The sequence below is a fragment of the Denticeps clupeoides genome, chromosome 3 (genome assembly GCF_900700375.1).
Source record: "Denticeps clupeoides chromosome 3, fDenClu1.1, whole genome shotgun sequence".
Classification (NCBI taxonomy): Eukaryota; Metazoa; Chordata; class Actinopteri; order Clupeiformes; family Denticipitidae; genus Denticeps; species Denticeps clupeoides.
In genome coordinates, this window is record NC_041709.1 from 35025590 (window position 1) to 35043564 (window position 17975).

General features: G+C 51.7%; 1 protein-coding gene across 1 annotated transcript; it reads right to left on the reverse strand.

Annotated features, from left to right (window-relative positions):
- Nucleotides 1–1195: 1195 nt before the first annotated feature.
- Nucleotides 1196–16880, reverse strand: LOC114785478 (serum response factor-like). The gene is made up of 8 exons (XM_028971755.1): nucleotides 16147–16880; nucleotides 10976–11242; nucleotides 8210–8336; nucleotides 7047–7201; nucleotides 4316–4412; nucleotides 2422–2480; nucleotides 1896–1970; nucleotides 1196–1786 (listed from the first exon to the last, which is right to left on the reverse strand). Exons 1-8 carry the CDS (start codon nucleotides 16531–16533, stop codon nucleotides 1196–1198), a joined length of 1758 nt encoding a protein of 585 aa, XP_028827588.1. The 5' UTR covers nucleotides 16534–16880.
- Nucleotides 16881–17975: the final 1095 nt, after the last annotated feature.

Sequence of the window (17975 nt, forward strand, 5' to 3'; positions counted from 1 at the left end):
TCGGAATCAAAAACTTTATTAATCCTGATTTCTTTTTTTTTGTAAACCATTATCCAGAGCGGACTTACAATCAGTAGTTACAGGGACAGTCCCCCTCTGGAGACACTCAGGGTTAAGTGTCTTGCTCAGGGACACAATGGTAGTAAGTGGGGTTTGAACCTGGGTCTTCTGTTCATAGGCGAGTGTGTTACCCACTAGGCTACTACCACCCATACTTTGACTGACATTCCATTAAAGGTCATTTTGGCTTTAAACATATAAACCCTCCACCGGTTGTGTTTCAATCCGTGCTAAAACTACGTTTGCAGTTCATAATGACCGTGCTGAGGTCGAGTCCCGAACGGAATCCACGAGCACGTCCCGACCCAACTTCGGGCCTCTGAATCCAGTCCTAGCTCCACGTAACACCTGGCAATGTGCCGCTTGAGGCTCACGGAGGAGCCACAGACGTTCTTGTCCGCCCGAAGGAAGTGCTCCAGAGCGTCATGCATTGAGGGCCACTTGAGTGTCACTGAATCTGCAGAGGTCTTCTCCAGCTCGGTTAGTCTGCACATGTTGTAGCACAGTGACCCATCAGAAAGTGAACAGACAGGATCAGTTCCGCCCAGAGTGAAAAATCGGTCCAAATGCTGCTTGAGGATGTGGTTGGTTTTGGTTTTGCCAAGCTGGTCATCAAATGGAATTGAGGGCGGTGAGAATAGCAAACTGCTTGTGACAATCAGGGTTGAGACTCTTCTTCATCAGCACAGACTCTTCATCACGGCCATCAACGGCACAGGACTTCTTTTTGTCCGGCTCCTCCGTTATGTTGTGCATGTCTATGTAGGTCCGAGCCAAACGGCACATGTAGTCAGGGTCTTCGCCAAACGTCGCCTTATAGCGCTGGAGGCAGCGCAACGCCATCTCGACCGAAGCGGGACGACCACAACGCAAAACGTCACACTGGAAGAGGAGCGATTGTAGGTCTACATCTTCATCCTTTTTGGAGCCTGTAATAATCCGCACCGTATTGGCCCGGGTTCCTCGTCATCGTGAACCTCGTTCTTGTAGTCCGGCTGCTCTGCGGCGTCGCTGCCTGTAATAATCCGCTCCGTATCGGTCCGAGGTTCCTCGTCATCGTGAACCTCGTTCTTGTAGTCCGGCTGTCTGCGGCGTCGCTGCCTGTAATAATCGCTCCGTATCGGTCCGGGGTTCCTCATCGTCGTGAACCTCGTTCTTGGTCCGGCTGCTCTGCGGCGTCGCTGCCTGTAATAATCCGCTCCGTATCGGTCCGGGGTTCCTCATCGTCGTGAACCTCGTTCTTGTGGTCCGGCTGCTCTGCGGCGTCGCTGCCTGTAATAATCCGCTCCGTATCGGTCCGGGGTTCCTCATCGTCGTGAACCTCGTTCTTGTAGTTCTTGTGGATGCCTTTAATAATCTGCACCGTTTCGGCCCACGTCCTGGATTCTTCGTGGTGAACCTCGTTCTTGAAGTCCGGCTGCTCTGCGGCGTCGCTGCATGTAATAATCCGCACCGTCCTGGCCGCTTTGTCGTGGACCGGTGCTGCACCTCCAACCTCTGCCGTTTTGCTGCTTGTACTACTACATTGCAGTTGCAGCGTACGTGTCTGGGACTCTTCGTGTTGAACCTCTGCCGGCGGTAACTCTCGTCTTCTCGACATTTTCTTGTACCCGTAGTAACCAGCCAATCCGCTAAGAGCTGTGGCACCAACACAAACCAGCCCTTTGTACCCGATTGTACCAGGCTTCTTCATGTAATTCAGTAACCGTACTGCCACGTGATACATCTTTAAAGAAGATTTAGGACGTTCAGCATTTCTTATAAATACCCTCTTATACTTCTTTGACAAAAATTGATAATGCTGACTATTAGTATTAAAGAGGAAAAATTCTTGCCGTCAGAACCGCGTCCAGAACCACCTTTGGTCGCAGAAGATGATCTTCTGAGAGGGGGCCAAGCTTGTAGGAATACTGTTCACAGAGATGGGAGCATATCGAGGGTTTAAAATGTATAAGCCCTGGGAGGGAATTTCATCAGGGTTTAACAAATGGAGATTCATATTTCGGGGCAGTGGTGGCCTAGCGGATATGGAAGCAGCACCGAAGCAGGCACTGGCTCTGGAACCAGAAGGTTGCTGGTTCAAATCCAATCATGTCTGCCCACTGCTCACCAAGGGTGATGGTTAAAAGCAGACAAACATTTCTCCTCCTTGAACAGTCACCTTATCGTGGTGGAGGAGCTTGAGAGCCCTAATGATCCTAGGAGCTGTGTTGTCTGGGGCACTTGGTGCCCCTGGTAGGGTCTCCCATGACAAATTGGTCTTAGGTAAAGGGCGAGACAAAGAACAGTTCAGAAGACCTTTCATGGAAAAAAACAACAAAGAGCCAGTGTACATGGCCCTGAAGGTTACCGGGATCCCACCCTGGAGCCAGGCCTGGGGTTGGGGCCCGTGAGCGCCCATACAACTGTGGACCCACCACCTGCAGGGGGAACATGAAGGGTCCGGTGCAATGTTGATTGGGTGGCAGACCGAGGCGTACTCAGCTCGACACATGGCACTGGCTCTGGAACCCAAGTCCTTGAGAGAGGTTGGACACTCTACTTTGCAGGAGTTGCTCCAGGTGAGATGCGGAGGACTGGGGTTGGCTTCTTGTTAACCCCAAGACTCTCAGCCTGTTTGTTGGGGTTTACCCCAGGGGGAGGAGAGGGTAGCTTCCCTGCGCCTTCGGGTCGGTGAATGTTTGCACTTATGCACCAAATAGCAGCTCAGAGTCCCTGGGACGAGTGCTAGATAGTGCTCCGACTGGGGACTCCATTGTCCTGCTGGGGGACTCACATGGGCAATGACAACATGACCTGGAGGGGCATGATTGGGAGGAATGGACCGCAAGATCTGAACAAGTGGTGTTTCATTATTGGACTTCTGTGCAAGCCACAGTTTGGCCATAACGAACACCATGTTCAAACATAAGGATGCCCATCGGTACACTTGGTACCAGGGCAGCCTAGGTCGATGCAGGTCGATGATTGACTTTGTAGTTGTATCATCTGACCTGCGACCATGTGTTTTGGACACTCGGGTGAAGAGAGAAGTGGAGCTGTCAACTGATCACCACCATTTACTTTCTCCATTGAATTTTATGACAATCTTCAATCGAGATCGTATAATCTGGATCTGCCATTGTTGCAGGATGGCAACTCATCAGCCCCTAATTGGACTCCTCCCCCTTCTCGCAATGATTGGTGGCCTGAAGCAGGGCAGAGGACACAACATGGTGGCTGTTTGGGACAGTGTGAGGGACAGTGGTGAGTGGCAGGAGCAAAAAAAAAAAAAAACTGGACCTGCCAGCTCCTGAGTCTTTTCCTTCTTTCTCGGTCTTCCTAGCTTTTTCTCGCTTTTCTCCTTTTTCTTAAATTTTTGTTTTCTCTGTAACATTGGTACCTTTTTTACATACAATATTCACATGAAACTGCAATTAATAATTTACTGGTGTTAATAAATTAGAAACGGTTCATTCTTAACCTCTGATTGTGCCACGCCTCTTTCTGCCAGGTAACATCAGGTTGGAGTGGGTTTTAATACAGTGCTTTTGTGTGTATAGAGAGAGTTTTTATTCCATTCTCCACAGTTTTACAACAGTACAGGCCAAAAGTTTGGACACCTTCTCATTCAACGTGTTTTCTTTATTTTCATGACCATTTACGTTGGTAGATTCTCACTGAAGGCATCAAAACTATGAATGTTCACATGTGGAGTTCTGTACTTAACAAAAAAGGTGAAATAAGTGAAAACATGTTTTATATTCTAGTTTCTTTGCTCTGATTCCTGCTTTGCACACTCTTGGCATTCTCTCGATGAGCTTCAAGAGGTCGTCACCTGAAATGCTTCTCCAACAGTCTTGAAGGAGTTCCCAGAGGTGTCCAGCTCACCCCAAACCATCTGGATTGGGTTCAGGTCCGGTGACTGTGGAGGCCAGGTCTCCACTTTTTGTTAAATACATAACTCCACATGTGAACATTCATAGTTTTGATGTCTTCAGTGAGAATCTACCAACGTAAATGGTCATGAAAATAAAGAAAACATGTTGAATGAGAAGGTGTCCAAACTTTTGGCCTGTACTGTACGTGTGTGTATTACTGTTTACAGTACAGGCCACACCAGGTTCCTGCAGATACTGTGACTCACGTTCAGACCAGCATTCAGACCAACATGAACCAGATTTACAGATGATTACTGTGCTCAGTAATCGGCAGAGTTGAGCGATGGCCACTAGAGGGCACTGAACCACTGAAACATGAGGGTTGCCGTAGTTACCGTTGGAGCTGCAGGCCACGTGTTGCTGATGGGATGGAGCCACCACCGCTCTGCTGAGGAGCTGCCTGGACCTGCAGCTGCAGCGGAATCGCGCCGCCTGGTGGAGAGACGTGGGATTGGGCATGTTAACATGACAAGACTACAAAACCAGCACCACCACACACTTCAGAGAGAAAAGAAACAGGCTGAACCTCGAAGCTCCATCTAAACATCTGGTAGAAGAGGCTTTTCCTGAACGGACTCGTTCCCCCTTGCACCCCGACTCTGAACTCTGAGCACGTCCTGGGTGGTTAGAAATTACCATATAAAACCATACAAAAGTAACGAGAGTGGCCGACCGTGTCGACAACCGCAGGGGACTTTGTGACGTCTGCTTGTCTCTTGCTCGTTACTGCAAGGCCATGATTTACATCAAGATTACTACCCAGTAGGTTTGTACTAATTTGTGACACTAATCCAGAATGACTTACAATCAGTAGTTACAGGGACAGTCCCCCCCCGGGAGACATTCAGGGTTAAGTGTCTTGCTCAGGGACACGATGGCAGTAAGTGGGGTTTGAACCTGGGACTTCTGGTTCATAGGCGAGTGTCCTTCCATCCAGGCTACTACCACCCTGTTTCAGTTACCACTTCCACATAATTTTAACCCCCTACAGTCATTTCTTCTTTCTATTTTCGTAAAATCCCAAAGACGCTGATGATCGGCAGCTTGGGAAAAGCGAAAGACCTGATCTTCAGCACAGAATGTGGACAAAACGCCTCCTGGATCCTGACTCAACCTGAACATTCAGCAATATGAATATGAAACTTCGGAAAGTTTTTACAATCAGAAAAGATCAACAATGTGAAGACAGACAGACAGACAGACAGACAGACAGAGAGCGAGCGAGCGAGCGAGACGGACCGACAGCCAGCCAGACAGACAGCCATACAGACAGCCAGACAGAGAGCGAGCGAGCGACGGACCGACAGACAGACAGACAGAGAGCGAGCGAGCGAGCGAGCCGGACCGACAGACAGACAGACAGAGAGCGAGCGAGCGAGCGAGCGAGCGAGCCAGACCGACAGACAGACAGAGAGCGAGCGAGCGAGCGAGCGAGCGAGCGAGACGGACCGACAGCCAGCCAGACAGACAGCCAGACAGAGAGCGAGCGAGCGACGGACCGACAGACAGACAGACAGCCATACAGACAGCCAGACAGAGAGCGAGCGAGCGACGGACCGACAGACAGACAGACAGAGAGCGAGCGAGCGAGCGAGCGAGACGGACCGACAGCCAGCCAGACAGACAGCCATACAGACAGACAGACAGAGAGCGAGCGAGCGAGCGAGCGAGCGGACCGACAGACAGACAGACAGACAGAGAGCGAGCGAGCGAGCGAGCGAGCGAGACGGACCGACAGCCAGCCAGACAGACAGCCATACAGACAGCCAGACAGAGAGCGAGCGAGCGAGCGAGACGGACCGACAGACAGACAGACAGAGAGCGAGCGAGCGAGCGAGCGAGCCAGACCGACAGACAGACAGAGAGCGAGCGAGCGAGCGAGCGAGCCAGACCGACAGACAGACAGAGAGCGAGCGAGCGAGTGAGCGAGCGAGACGGACCGACAGCCAGCCAGACAGACAGCCAGACAGAGAGCGAGCGAGCGACGGACCGACAGACAGACAGACAGCCATACAGACAGCCAGACAGAGAGCGAGCGAGCGACGGACCGACAGACAGACAGACAGAGAGCGAGCGAGCGAGCCGGACCGACAGACAGACAGACAGAGAGCGAGCGAGCGAGCGAGCCAGACCGACAGACAGACAGAGAGCGAGCGAGCGAGCGAGCGAGCGAGCGAGACGGACCGACAGCCAGCCAGACAGACAGCCAGACAGAGAGCGAGCGACGGACCGACAGACAGACAGATAGAGAGCGAGCGAGCGAGCGAGACGGACCGACAGCCAGCCAGACAGACAGACAGAGAGCGAGCGAGCGAGCGAGACGGACCGACAGCCAGCCAGACAGACAGCCATACAGACAGCCAGACAGAGAGCGAGCGAGCGACGGACCGACAGACAGACAGACAGCCATACAGACAGCCAGACAGAGAGCGAGCGAGCGACGGACCGACAGACAGACAGACAGACAGAGAGCGAGCGAGCGAGCGAGCCGGACCGACAGACAGACAGACAGAGAGCGAGCGAGCGAGCGAGCCAGACCGACAGACAGACAGAGAGCGAGCGAGCGAGCGAGCGAGACGGACCGACAGCCAGCCAGACAGACAGCCAGACAGAGAGCGAGCGACGGACCGACAGACAGACAGATAGAGAGCGAGCGAGCGAGCGAGCGAGACGGACCGACAGCCAGCCAGACAGACAGACAGACAGAGAGCGAGCGAGCGACGGACCAACAGACAGACAGATAGAGAGCGAGCGAGCGAGACGGACCGACAGACAGACAGACAGACAGAGAGCGAGCGAGCGAGCCGGACCGACAGACAGACAGAGAGCGAGCGAGCGAGCGAGCCGGACCGACAGACAGACAGAGAGCGAGCGAGCGAGACGGACCGACAGCCAGACAGACAGACAGACAGAGAGCGAGCGAGCGACGGACCGACAGACAGATAGAGAGCGAGTGAGACGGACCGACAGATTGACAGACAGAGAGCGAGCGAGCGAGCCCGACAGACAGACAGACAGCGTGAGACAGCTGGACAGACAGGCAGACGGATGGACAGACTGTCTGACCTGTGAGAGAGACAGTGGCGGGCAGGCGTAACAGTGTGTGCCCTGTGGTGTGTGTTCGACAGCCGCGCCAGTCGCCACGGCGACGGGCGTTTGAGGCGCCGCCGTCTGGACGGCCAGAGAGCGCGTGGTGTGCGCGGCACGAGGAAGAGCAGAGCCTGAGACACACAAAGCAGCCGGTATAAACTAGAGCGGTGATGCATGCGTTGTGGTTCTGTAAAACACACACATACACAAACACACGTACTGAAGCCTGCAGGACACGGCACGGAGCGGCAGCAGTGACGGGATCATTCGGTTTTTCTACAGACGTCTCCAGCAGAACGTGCCACTACACGACCACAACACAACCGAGCAGGAATGCACAGCAGGACGGACTAATCTTCTCCATCCGAGTCACGTCTCCAGGGGTGAAGACCCACCGGAATATTCTACCACAACTACGGAACCGGTTCCTTCCAGTTCTCATAACAATACAGACAAATTCATGATCCTGTAGGCACTGGTTCCACAAAACGGGCAACAAGTAAATCCGATCTTAGTTGAACAGTAGCCGACATGTGAACCCGTTTAATCGGAACCAATCGGCAGACGGGGAGGTGATCAGGAGACCCCGATATCGATTCGCTCAGTTCCTGTAATAGAGGCGAGGCTGCTTTTACCTTCCCAAGCGTCCCATAACGTACAGGACGGCGGTTTTTTAAACAACCAGACGACAAATTGTTCATTTCATCCGCACGACTTCAGTAAAACGAGAAGCTGAGACTGAGTCGAGAATAAAGTCTTACAACTGGAGCTCGCTATAAGACTTAAAAAAAACCGAGACACGCATGCGATAACGTCACTTGTCCGTACGTGATTATGTTGCCAACGGAAACGCTTCCCATTCACTTTAAAAAAGGCGTCATCATACGCCGCCAATCTGAGTTGTGGGTCTGTGGCTTTGCGGTAAAAAATATGAAAGTTATAAAAAAATAATCAATCTGCGCAATATTACCAAAGACCACGTGTTGGCTGATGGGTGGGGTTTATTGCGGGTTACGTAGCTACGTTGCGGGTGTTGCTGATCCCGTGATCCATGCACAGCCGACACGGCCACCAGACCGCTCGACCGAGGAAGGACTCCGCCACTTCGGTGGGGAGTTGATGACATCGGGGAGAAATACCTGTCCAGGAGGGGGCGCCGCTGCCAACCAGGGCCGCACCTGAGGAGGAGGCGGACGGAGGGGGCGAGGACGAGGGAGGGGTGGAGCCACCAACTGGTACACCGGTGAAGCCTGGCTTCGTCATTTCCTGAAAGAGAGGGGAAAAGAGCCCATAATACCGGAACAGTTCCTCCACGTTAAACCACGCGAAGGTCATTGGAACTAAAACTGACCATCAGAAATGATTAAAAATACAATCATACATTCACGACTTCCCAGCAACCTGCTTTTTCCTTCAGGAGAGTTTAAGTGGAGATTTTCCTTGTGTGTGTAGAAAGGGTCAAAGTGCATGGGCGTCGACTGTAGCGCCTATTAAATCCCGTTAAGGCATAAACATTACTGAGTCCTTCATTCATAAGAAACACGCCCGAAACATTACTTATTCTATGCAACAGGCCATGCCCCCTTTAAGCCAATCATAACCATTTTCATTCAGTTCCTGAGGCATGAGCCTGATTATATGGCAGTGGTGGCCTAGCGGGTAAAGGAAGTGGACTTGTAACTGAATGGTTGCGGGGTTCGAATCCCGAACGATCCAGGTTACTCTCGATTGCTCGATTCTTCTCGACTGTTGCCAGCATGTGAGATTCCTGAGACCTCAGACAGGAATACAGTGGCCTCATGCTTACAGAGGAGTTTGGAGTGGAGTTGGGTGGTGTTGAGGTACTTTTTAATGTGCTTTCTTTGCGTATCTAGTCAGTCCCTCCAGGAACTCACGATGTTGAAAATTCGGCCAATCAGCGCAACTGTCGATTTTAAACTATCGCCACACTTCCTAACCGTAATGAGCTTTACTTTCGTGTTACCGAACATGCTGCTCATTTGGTGGTGGTAAACTATTGTTGCGTGTCCCTTACTGGGCTTACCGGGTAGGGGTGTCATTGCGGTCCAGAAAACAATCGATTATAATTAAAATTATGTGGCTTGGGGATTTTCTGGTGGCGGCATGAAAATTCTTTAAAAAGTTGCACTGGTAGTGACTGTGGATGCCTGATCTGAGAACAGCGCTGGTCTGTGTAGTAGTTTCACGCTGCGCCGTGCATATTTTTGCGGGTGAATGTCACTTCAAAACCCAGACACAAAGCAGGAATGGAAAAATCTGCTATAGGTATTCTCCAATGAGGAGAAAAAACCGTCTGTGTTCAGTCCGTGCTCGCCTTACGCCACGGACATCTGAGCCAGGCATTTCCCTGCCGCTTGAGGCTTTGGGTTGTAATGGGTTTGGGTCGTGTTGTGGAGGAAACTCCGGTGAAGCATGCAGAGAAAGGAGGCCCGCTAGGAAGAAAGTCTCACGCTGCTGCTGGGGTTTCCATCACGCTCTCTATTTATTATGCTTTCAGCACGTCAGTTCTGCCACTCCCAGGTAGATGTCAGTAACAGCATGTTACCAAATGATACTGTGTTTATCAAATACAAAACAAAATAAAGGGACCACAGGAGCTTGTACCAGTCTGCTTGACATATCCGTGAAGTGCTCCATATTTTTGGTGTTCCACAAGGTTCAGTCTTAGGTCTGTTGCTAATTTCTTTATACATTTTATTTCATTCATACACATGGTTTTAACTTTCCCTGCTGTGCTGACGACACACAGTTGTATTTATCAGCAATGCCAGATGAGAGTCAGCAGCCTGAACCGAATAGAGAATTGTCTGAAGACATTAGACAATTGGGAGCTCACCAACGTTCTTCTGTTAAACCCTGATAAGACAGAAGCTCTTGTTCTTGGGTCTCAAGCAGCCAGGCATAAGCTGGTTGACTACATAATAACTCTGGATAGCTTTTCTATCCAGTACTGAAGTAAAAGATCTAGGTGTCCTCATTGATGCAGGTCTCTCATTCGAATTGCTGTAGATAATATCACTAGGATAGCATTCTTTCACCAGAAATATTACATAGATAAGAAATATGATCTCAATGCACGATGTACAAAAAGCTATATTGCAAACTCAGCTATATTGCAAAAAACTCAGCTATATTGTGCACTGAGCAAAGCACCATCCCCACACACTGCTCCCGGGCGCCTGTCATGGTGCCCACTGCTCACTCAGGGTGATGGTTAAAATCACTTCACTTAAGATCAATACCTGGTCGTGCTAATGAAATAGCTTAGCCGCAAAATGAAGAGATGAAATTATCATACGTTATGGGACATCATATTTCTTATTATTAATCATACAGAGGGTAAAATGATACAAATACGATCATCATCATCATACATACGGAAACAGACAGACACACACAGACTGACACACAAAGTCAGGAGGTTCAGTATGTGAGCTACTACCAGCCAACAGTTCCTTCGCAGTTGGGACTCGCAGTAACCTACCAGGGTGTGGGCACCCACCGTGAGAAGCTTTATTAGTGAAACACACGCTTCTCCTCATACTTATCTCCTCTTATCTTATACGGCACATTACACAAAAAAAAAAGCAGAGGAAGCCTTACAGTTCCTAAAGCACTCTCTCTCTCTCTCGAGGAGAAGGGAGGAAAAGCCGCGGTAGCCGGAGAGGAATGCGCCGGTTTCTCTGCCAGGAGCGCGGCAGCGAGAGGGGAAAAGATCTATATAAGGCAAACCGCCGCCACCGCGCAGTCACGTTCATCAATGGCCGGTTATTTCTGCACGCGGACACGCCAACCAGGATCCGGCACGCGCACACACATTCCACCACGGAAATCGCGTCCAACGTCCCGTCACTCAAACCAAAGCAGACAGCGGAGTTGCTGACCTTGGGGTCGGCGGAGCCGTCGGCCTCGGCGACCTGGTAGGTGAGGTCCGTCTCCTCGAAGCCGGTGGCGCTCATGCGCTGGTCGGTGGACGGGTCGTGGCGCGGCGGCGAGTCCGGGGAGTTCAGGCACGTCTGGATCAGCGCCTTGCCCGTCTCGCTGGTGATCATGGGCTGCAGCTTGCGCGTGGCGAACGTGTAGACGTGGCCCGTCTCGCTGGCCACCAGCAGCAGCACCTGCGTGCCGGTCAGGGTGGAGAGCTCGTACGCCTGGAGGGACCAGAGGAGCGAGACCTTCGTCACTGTTAGCAAACCGGGGGGACATACGCGAAATACAGCAAACGCGCGAGGAGACCACACAGGCCAGAAAGAGACCTTCCAGTCCCAGCAGGAGAACCGGATTGGCCCTCCGGGTCTCCGTACATCCCACCAACACACACTCCCTTTATTACAGGTGGAATAGACTATCCAACACGTCGTGATGTCTTCAGTTGAGGAACATCGCAGTTCTGTGTTGGAGGGGAAACCTGTCCGGTACTTCCGTACAAAAAAATTCAGTGGACGTTTTTTTTTTCCATGTATAAGGCACAACCAACGAAGTGACCCGCGCTCACACACTCTCCACACCACTTGGACACCAGCAGGGACGGTGAGTGTCCCTGGGTGGAGAACAGCCGTTGGCATGGAAAGGGTGGAACTGCAAGGGGACAAAGACGAGGGCGCGACGGAATGACACAAACCATCCGGATCAGAGCTTCACCAACACGGACGATAAAGAAACACACAATGGACGACACCACCACCACAACAATACGTGCGATATTCTAGATACGGCCATGAGGAACCAGTAAAACGTGTACAGAACCTTCCATCCCAGAAAGTCCAGCGAAAGTGACGTGATTGTGAAACACTGCAGTACGGTGACGCGGTGAAACGTGTCCTCTGTATTTAACCGTCACCCTCGGTGAGCAGTGGGCACCAAGACAGGCGCCCAGGGAGCAGCGTGTGGGGATGGGACCTTCATCAACGGGACCTCAGTGGCACCTTGGTGGTTTGGGATCCGAACCCACAACCTTCTGATTACGGGGCCACTTCCTTACCAGTCTAGGCCACCGCCGCCTTCGGGAATTTAACCCCCATTCTTGGGTTACAACTTTGCTTCTTTACCGGCTACTGGCCAAAAATATCAAATCAAATGTAAAACCAACAAATAAGATGTTCGTAAAGCCAGCCAACAGGGATGCAGGTGACAGTGTTTCTCTGGTGGGGTGACGGGACTTTGGTGAGTCACTGTGTGCTGTGACAATCGCTTTCAGATCACAGCCATCTGTGAAGTCATCTGTGATTGGCTGTTCAGGGCGCTGGGTTCATCTAAAGCAGCTCGGATGGAGGAAACGAGAGAAGTCCAACTGGTGTCCACAGCTTTTAATTAGAACAAGAAACCAGGTTTTAGGTTTCCTGCAGAAGCACCACACTCAGACTCGTCCAGAATGCCATGTCCTCATGACCACAAAGACCAGAAGCCAGTCGGCCCACACCAGTACACTCATTCACACGCCTCCTCACCACTGGGATCCCACTTCTAATCAAACCATCAGCAGATCAAAAAGGAGAACAAGAAGCACAACCAAATTCCCCAAAACTGATTTATTCACAATCTGCATTACACAGAAACAGAAGAAAAATGTTATTTATCCAGCGCATCACATGATGTGTGATGTGGGCCAGTGGCGACCTAGCGGTTAAGGAAGCGGCCCCGTAAATCAGAAGGTTGCCGGTTCGAATCCTGAACCGCCGAGGTGCCTCTGAGCAAAGCACCGTCCCCACACACTGCTCCCCGGGCACCTGTCATGGCTGCCCACTGCTCACTCAGGGTGATGGTTAAATGCAGAGGACACGTTTCACTGTGTGCACCGTGTGCTGTGCTGCTTGGTATCACAATGATAATCATCTGTTCCCTCACTGAGGTGACGAGCGCAGCGTTGATTTGACGTCATCCGAACACGTCCGCGCTCACCTCACACCACGAACGGCCTTAACTCTCATCTCACTGACGGACTTGAAAGCATCATGTGAAGTCACGTAGAAAAATGTGTGGGATCGTAATCCAATCATGAGACCAGCAGAGGTTCACACCTCTAGCGACCAAGAATGTCCAGATCTTCTTCATCTGTCTGAATTGAAACACCACCAGGTTTCGTAGCCTGGGTGACGACCAGCTTTGGAGTAAAACCCCGAGTGGAGCAACTTCCACTCAGGGCTGATCAGAACCTAGAGAGATTTCGAACCTTCTACAAAATACACCTTCACAGCCAGGCCAGGTTCTCATGGTCCACAGAGCACCCGGCAGCGGCACTTCGGTATATTCCATCACTGGGGCAGTGGTGGCCCAGAAGGTTGCCGGTTTGAATCCCACACACTGCTCACCAAGGGTGACTGTTAAACACAGAGAAGCAAATTTCCTTTGGAGTGGGGGGAAAAAAAAAAAAAAAAACCCCACCCTGATCACCTCGAATCGGCGTTACAGGCGACATTGTTGAGGACAGGACCAGAAAAAGCTTTTCTGTTTATTCACACCAGCACGACACCCAATCTTCACTCGAAGACCACCTAAACCAGGGGATTTTAACGTGGGTCCTTCACCACAAATAACCAACCGACCAACAACAGGCCAGAAAAACATGTGACGGGCCACCAAGATCGACCCGGTCCGTCCTCTGGTGGTCCAAATCGACATGTATTCTGTACGTAATGTATTCTGTACGATGATCTCGTGATGTTCTGCATCAGGGCCACTGCAGACCGCAGCCGCTGTTTTTTTTTTTATAAAGTGACCCGCACCTCCAGCAGCTGAGCAGGAAACGGCGCGCAACTTCAACGTTGCGTCAGCTGGACGGGAGCAGCCGCTCGGGTCCAAACGAACAAATACGGGTTCAAGAGCGCAGTTTAAAGTGCAACAGACCAGATAAGAAAACAGCAAAACGGTTTCCCAAAATAGCAGAGTACTAAATGTAGTTTTTTTTTTTTTTTATGAAAAAGGAGAAAATCTGCTGTATACACATGTACTGCTCAAAAACAAAGGGAACCCTTCAACATCACCTGTAACCCCAAGACAACCACACTTCTGTAAAACCAAACTGTCCACTTAGGAAGCAACAGTGACAGTAAATTTCTCATGCTCAGGTAGTGCAGCTCATCCAGGATGATCTCCAGTAGGGCAGAAATGTTCATGTCTCTGCTCAAAGGGTCAGAAACAGACTCCATGATGGTGGTATGAGGGTCCTACGTGCTTACAGCCCAACACCATGCAGCACGTTTGGTAGTTGCCACTAAGATTGGCAAATTCGGCACTGGTGAATCTTCACAGATGAAAGCAGGTTCACACAGGGGCAGTGGTGGCCTAGCAGTTAAGCTCCCGGGCGCCTGTCATGGCTGCCCACTGCTCGCTCAGGGTGATGGGTTAAATGCAGAGGACATATTTCACTGTGTGCACCGTGTGCTGTGCTGCTGTGTATCACATGTGACAATCACTTTAGTTTATTATTATTACACTGAGCATGTGACCGGTGTCCGGAGACGCCGTGGAGAACGTTCTGCTGCCTGCAACATCCTCCAGCATGTCCAGTTTGGAGGTGGGTCAGTAATGGTGTGGGATGGCCTTTCTTTTGGGGGGCCGGACAGCCCTTCATCTGCTCACCAGAGGCAGCCGGACTGCCATTAGGTACCGAGATGAGATCCTCAGACCCCTTGTGAGACCATATGCTGGTGCGATTGATGCTATGGATTGGCCCACCCATTCCCCAGACCTAAATGGGGTGGTAGTAGCCTAGTGGGGTAACACACTCACCTATGAACCCGAAGATCGAGGTTCAAACCCCACTTACTAGTGTGTCCCTGAGCATCTCCAGGGGGGGGACTGTCCCTGTAACTACTGATTGTAAGTCGCTCTGGATAAGGGTGTCTGATAAATGCCGTAAATGTAACTACTGACTGCAAGTCAATTTGGATAAGGGCGACTGGTAAATACTGTAAATGTAAAATGTAAATCCAACTGAGCACATCTAGGACAACATGTCTCGCTCCATCCGGCAACACCACAGACTTTATGCTTTAGTCCAGGTTTGGGAGGAGATCCCTCAGAAGACCATCTGCCACCTCATCAGGAGCATGTCCAGGCATTGTATGGAGGTCATACAGGCACGTGGAGACCACACACACACTACTGAGCCTCATTTTGACTTGTTTTGAGGACATTACATCAGAGTTGGATCAGCCTGTAGTGTGTTTTACTTCTTTAATTTTTGAGTGTGACTCCAAATCCAGACCTCTGTGGGTTGATAAATTTGATTCACATTGATAGTTTTTGGTGTGATTTTTGTTATCAGCACAGTCAACTATGTAAAGAACAAAGTATTTAATAAGAATATTTAATTCATTCAGATGTAGGACGTCTTATTTTTGTGTTCCCTATAGTTTTTGAGCAGTGTCTGTTACAGTAGATTTTACCAAAGGAGAAAAAAAAACCACACACACACAGTTGCACACACTTGCACCGTAAGCGGAGTTCTGCAGGATAATCCAGGTAAACCGAGGGAGCTTCAGCCCGGGGCCGGAGGGGCCCAACGGAGTGAACGGTCGTCCGGCCTCTCTGGTTATCTCGTGGTGGTCACCTGGCCTTCCGGTCCACCGCCCCAGAAACCAGAGGACCGCACCGAACCTGACCAACATCTCCAACCTGGCAGTGGGGGCCTAGCGGTTAAGGAGGCGGCCCCGTAATCAGAAGGTTACCGGTTCAAATCCCGACCCGCCAAATTGAGCCCGCGCAGTGGGGACGGAGCAAAGCACACACTGCTCCCCGGGCGCCGGTCATGGTGCCCACTGCTCACCAAGGGTGATGGGTTAAATGCAGAGGACAAATTTCACTGTGTGCACCGTGTGCTGTGCATCAAAAGTGACAATCACTTCACTTTAAAACTGTAAAACCAACAATCACCAGGGTACGACGCGAGGTGACAACGTGGCTCCAGTTTAAACCGAGGACAGAGATAAAACATTTTAGCTCCTCGCTCAGATGAAAGTGCGACAACTGTCGTTATCGTGAGCCACATACCGCGATAAAACCGATAAAAACTTATCGCGATAAAAAGACAGTAGTAAAGGTGATAGTAAAGGACCTTCTTCATGATGCCCGTCTTCCTCTTGCTGAAAGTGGTGTACCTCCGCAGCTTGTTGTCGATAAACTCCATCTTGATCTTCACCCTGCCGCGGGTCTTCTTGCCGGGTCTGGCCCCGGCCGCCCCGGCCGCCACCCCGCCGGGCGTCACGGCTGCGGGCGCGGAGACGCCGATCTCCAGGTCGCCCAGCTCCCGCTTCACGCCTCGCCTGGCCGAGAGCAGCGCGTCGTCCTCGTCCACCGACTCCGAATCCGCGTCGGAGCCGCTGGCCGCCGCCGCCGCCGCCCGGCCCGCGTACCCGCCGCCGGGCATCCCGGCCGGCTGCAGGGGCGTCAGTTCCGGCCCGTTTCTGGGTCGTCCGGAGCCCGGCCCGCTCCCCCCCAACATCCCGGTTAAAAAGCGGCCGAGTTCGGGTCAAGACGTCCGGTTCACCGCCGGTCCGCTCCACCCCGGCGAGCCGACATCGGACGCTCCTCTCCGGGATCCCGCCTGCGCGACAAGTGAACAAAGTTTACTGGAGAAGTGACGTTTCCGCCCGCGGATCCCTCCGCGAAGTGTCCCTGCGCCGCGCCATCTAGTGCCGCCACGAAGCGGCGCGAACGCGGCCCGGACCCCGGCCGTACACCGGACGCGTCCGGACGTTCCGCGTCGCGAACTGTACCGACCGACCGGCGACTCGGTCCGGGTTCTCTCCTCGCCGATCCGCCGCCGTCCTGGCTGCCGCCGGATCTACTTTCCTCCATATAAAGAGAGACAAGATCTCCTTTTATGGTCTCGACTTATTTGGTGAGTCACGGTTCCGCGGTCCGATTGGTCGCCGGGCCGAGGCGCTGATTGGCTGGGAGGAGCGTCACTTTTAAAAACGCGCGTAGATCCCCACAGAGCCTGGATTTACACACTTCTCCTAGTCTGAAGAATAAAACGAGGGCGTCTAACAACCACTGCAATCTTCTAAATCGTGTTTGGCCGAAGATATTACATATATCATTTTTTCTGTGTTGCCACGTTTCGCCGCCAGGTGTCAGAAGAGTTCACCACATGCTTTTACATTTCCAGCATTTACCAGACGCCCTTATCCAGTGCGATTTTCAACCAGTAGTGACAGGGACAGTCCCCCCCCCTGGAGACACTCAGGGTTAAGTGTCTTGCTCAGGGACACAATGGAAGTAAGTGGGGTTTGAACCTGGGTCTTCTGGTTCATAGGCGAGTGTGTTACCCACTAGGCTACTACAAACCCACATGTATCTATAAGCGGTGAGAATCACCCGGACAGGTCCCTGCTCAACATTCATTTGTCCCACTTGATGGTGTCCGGGCAGCCTGCTCTTTCTTCATAGCTTGGTCTGTACGTCGTAATGAAGTTTTTTACACCGCTTTATGTGACCAGTGTCATTTATAAAACATACTAAAGTTGTGCGTGCAAACACAAGACGAAAATGACGCACTCTACGTGGGACTGCCGCAGGCTCCGCCCTGTGCACGCCCCCTTCAACCATATAAGGTTAATGCAAACCAGCTCATGAATATATAAGCCATCGATGTAAAGCTGAAAAAACGGCATTACCGAGGGGAAAGGTAAGAAGAGACAGAGAAGAGATTCTGTGGTTGCGGGTGGAGTGGAAGAAACAAGGAAAAGGAAAAAGAAAAGAAAGGCAGCACATGGTGCACACAGTGAAATATGTCCTCTGCATTTAACCCATCACCCTGAGTGAGCAGGGGGCAGCCATGACAGGCGCCCGGGGAGCAGTGTGTGGCACCTCAGAGGCACCTTGGCGAATCGGGATTAGAACCGGCAACCTTCTGAGTACGGGGCTACATCCTTAACCGCT

Excerpts from the sequence above, each read along its gene's own strand:
- LOC114785478 (XM_028971755.1), bottom strand. The coding sequence starts at position 16,533 with ATGTTGGGGGGGAGCGGGCCGGGCTCCGGACGACCCAGAAACGGGCCG. Across the intron at positions 2,481-4,315 it reads CGTGGCCTGCAGCTCCAACG|GTGGTGGGTCCACAGTTGTA; the intron begins GTAACTACGGCA and ends TTCCCCCTGCAG. Across the intron at positions 1,787-1,895 it reads TTCTGGACGCGGTTCTGACG|ATGTATCACGTGGCAGTACG; the intron begins GCAAGAATTTTT and ends TCTTCTTTAAAG.